Raw genomic sequence first — 3,432 nt, forward strand, 5'->3', positions numbered from 1 at the left:
TTTCTCTGTACAAAAAGGTAGCAAGGTACTGTTGAGCTCAGCAATGGTGTTTTCCAACGCTTTCCCATTGGCTGCCTTGCACTTTTTTCACGGGAGAACCAGCCTCCTCTGCAGGATCCCGTCTAGCGCTGCAAGCAGCATCTTTTTCTCAGGTTCAACTATCCAAGCCGACTTGGCAGCTGGGGCACCGGTCCATCCTGGAGCGTTGGCCTTGCCCTTAGCAGTGCTTTTTTCTTATGAAAAGGATCGGATCTTTTACAAAAGTTTATCACAGCAACTCTTTTTTCTATCAACATCTCTTTATCTGACAACAAATTCTATCGATTAGGCACTAGGTTATTAAACACAAGGCATCTCAAATACTCGTATGATAGAAGTTGTATCGAGATTTCATGACCAGACGATCACTACTGCCGCCACTGTGCTTTTAGTTACTCCCTCCGTCCGGAAATATTCGTCGGAGGTATGAATGTATCTAGATGTATTTTAGTTCTAGATACATTCATTTTTTATGCATTTCTTCGACAAGTATTTTAGGACGGAGGGAGTACTTCTTAATGGCACTGGATGGGAGTTGGTGATTAAGATTTCGCGACTTCGACTGATTGTAACTTGATTAAAGCGTGACGCGCGTCGAGTGAGTTCACGAAAAGGCGAGGCGAGATGAGCCAGCCGTGGTGCCATGGCACATCAGGTCCTGAACTGAAAGGGTTGCTGTTTAAGGTTGTTGGCGCGTAACGTCGGTCCCATCCATTGGCCGGGTGCGCGCGCCCTGCAGCTGACACACCGCCTGCCTCCGGACCACCGGTTACATCTCCATCAACCGTGCACGGACCCGAGTCGATCGGAGGCGTGTACATGCGACGACACCGGGCTACCAGAGGTGGCCAGGCGAGTCCCGTGGTCACGCGCCGCAAGAGGAGTTCTCACAAAGTCGCAAGCAACGCGCGTGCGGCGTCACGCGAGGACGCGGTGCGGGCCGACGACTGTCAAGTCCAGACGCGGACCGGCGGTTTTCGCGCCCGCGCGACGACCCGACGAGGAAAACTTTCAGTCCAGCGGGTGTAGGTGGAGATCTGAAACGGAGAGAGCGCGTGCGGTCGGTCAAAATAAACCCCCACCGCCACGTATGACGCGCTCAAACTCCACGGTCTCTTCTTCAAAGAAACACGGAGTCATCCACAAAGGCTGAGAATTACTTCATCTTCCTATACATAACAATTTTGCGTAGATTTGATCTACTGTTGTACTGGGTGCAAATTGATAACCAGGTGCACTACATGAATCTACCACTGGCAATCTGGGATACTGCCACTTGAGGAAAGGAGTTTCACCTTTCTCCTGCGCGCCACGTGGCATGCAGTCACGAGGAGCATGCTCATCTAAACTTACACTAACGGTTGACAGTTGCCTGTACGTACTACGGCACGAGCCGCGCGATTGTTACAGCTGCACGGTCACGGGGAGGGGGTGGCGCTCATCATCATCCCACGGGAAATCGCGGCGAGCACGGTCTCGGCCGTGAGCCGCTCGGGCCCCGCCGACCGCACCACGAGCGTGTGCGTGACGGTGTCGTCGGCCACCGCCATGCTCGACGCCACCACACTCAGCTGGGAGTCCCGCATGGCGCTCAGCGCCCCGGAGATGGGGTGCGCCTCGAGGGGGGTGCTCACGCGCAGCACCACCTCGTCCTGCATTGTCTTCACCTCCACGGACGGGCCGGTCTCCGCCCGCGCCGGCGCCGGCCCCGCCGCGCCGCCCCGGAGCCGCTCCTCCAGCTCCTGGATGTACGCGATGGCGTCGCTCAGCAGCGACGCCTTGTCCATCTTGGAGATCTTGGGCACCACCGCGCGCAGCGCGTAGAACCGCTGGTTCAGCTTCTCCCGCCGCTGCCGCTCCGCCTCCACGTGGTTCAGGGGCTCCTCCCGCCCGTTCGCCGGCTTGCGCCCCCGCTTCCGCGGCCTCCGCTCCTCGCCGCCCGCCTGCTTCTGTGCGTCGACAGCCTTGCTGAAGCTTATGGTCTTGGGAGGCTCCTGCTGGGGTTTCGGTTTGACTGCCGCCACCTCCTGCTTGGCCGGAGTCGCCACCATGGCTTGCCCGCCGAGCCGCAGCGCCCAACTGGCGTCGCTCCCCGTGGTTTGCACCGGCGGCAATGGGGGGCTGCGGGAGACGTCCTTCCCGAAGATCCTCATGCGATCGTCCGGCGCGACGGCCTCGACGTGGAAGGCAGATTGGATGGCGCGCAGGACCTCGGGGTTCTCGCACATGGCCACGGCGGAACCGAGCTCAAGGACGCCGCCCTTGCAAGGGAGGAAGACGATGGTGCGTAAGCCGGCGGACTGGGCGAGGGACGCACGGACGTACCACCCGGGAGCGGCCGCAGAGCCGGGCAGGTGGGGATCGACGGTGGCCCAGGCGTGGTGGCCGGAGGTTAGCGCGCGGCCCGGCCCGCCGGCGTCCTCGTGGAACGAGAAGTACATGGACGCCAGGAAGTACATCTCGACGCCAGTGACCCGGTCTAGCCGGAGCGCGTAGTCGGCGCCATCGTCGTCCCCGCCGCCATACAGCGCGTGCAGCCGCAGCAGCGCGCGCTTGCGCGCCAGGCTCCTGTCCGTGACCCGGGCTTCCTCGGCCGGGCCATCGCGGCAGTGCCCGTCGCCCCAGCCGAGCACGGGGCGGCCGCCGGCGCCGGCGCGGGACTCCTGCCAGTAGATGCCGTAGGTCCAGGCTCCTCCCCGCTCGACGAGGTCGCAGAGGCGCGCCTGGAGCTCGGGCGACGAGGAGGCCGGGCCGTCGAGGTGCGGCGGCGTGGTGGCCAGGTGGCGCGCGGCGTCGTGGCCCAGGACGGCCGCGAAGAGCGCCGCGTCCGTGTCAGACCACGACATGCGGTGCAGCCGTGCGTGTCCTGCGAGAGCGTTGGTCTGTCGAAGAAATGGACCCGGCCAACAAGCTAGCGCTGCGCTGCCTTTGGTAAGGTCGCTATGCTCTCGGTCGGCTTGGTGGTTTCACAGTTTGTGGTTTTATATAGAGCCGAGCCGGAGCCAGCTTCCAGCCCTGGATATGACAGAGGAAGCTCACGTGCGCGAAGAAGTTGATTTTCTCAGTTGGTCACTGGACTACAAGTCTACAAGCTACAAGTAATAACTGTGCTGTGGACTGTTGAGTGGATGCGCCCCCGTTAAAAACGAGACGCGGCCGTACGACAAGGAAGGAAGGTACGGGAGCCAGATGGGTTCGGCGCACCGGGACGGGGGACGATTTGCCGAGAGAGCACTGGTGCCGTGTCACGTGAATCATGTTGGCAATGCATGCAGTACTGAGCAGCGAGTGAAGATGTCAGGATCCACACGATGCGATGGTGCCGGCAATGCTACACGTACAAACGATTTACAGTTTTTACAAGATGGTTAATCTTGATTGGTCAATAGGTGA

At 60.4% G+C, this 3,432-nt stretch overlaps 1 protein-coding gene across 1 annotated transcript; it reads right to left on the reverse strand.

The window, feature by feature from the left end:
- Window positions 1–1,247: 1,247 nt before the first annotated feature.
- On the reverse strand, window positions 1,248–2,975 carry LOC119276609 (transcription factor MTB2-like). The gene has a single exon (XM_037557735.1). The coding sequence runs from the start codon at window positions 2,883–2,885 to the stop codon at window positions 1,458–1,460; it is 1,428 nt and encodes a 475-aa protein (XP_037413632.1). The 5' UTR covers window positions 2,886–2,975; the 3' UTR covers window positions 1,248–1,457.
- Between the last annotated feature and the right edge of the window lie 457 nt (window positions 2,976–3,432).

This window comes from Triticum dicoccoides, chromosome 3B (assembly GCF_002162155.2).
Source record: "Triticum dicoccoides isolate Atlit2015 ecotype Zavitan chromosome 3B, WEW_v2.0, whole genome shotgun sequence".
NCBI classification, from domain to species: domain Eukaryota; kingdom Viridiplantae; phylum Streptophyta; class Magnoliopsida; order Poales; family Poaceae; genus Triticum; species Triticum dicoccoides.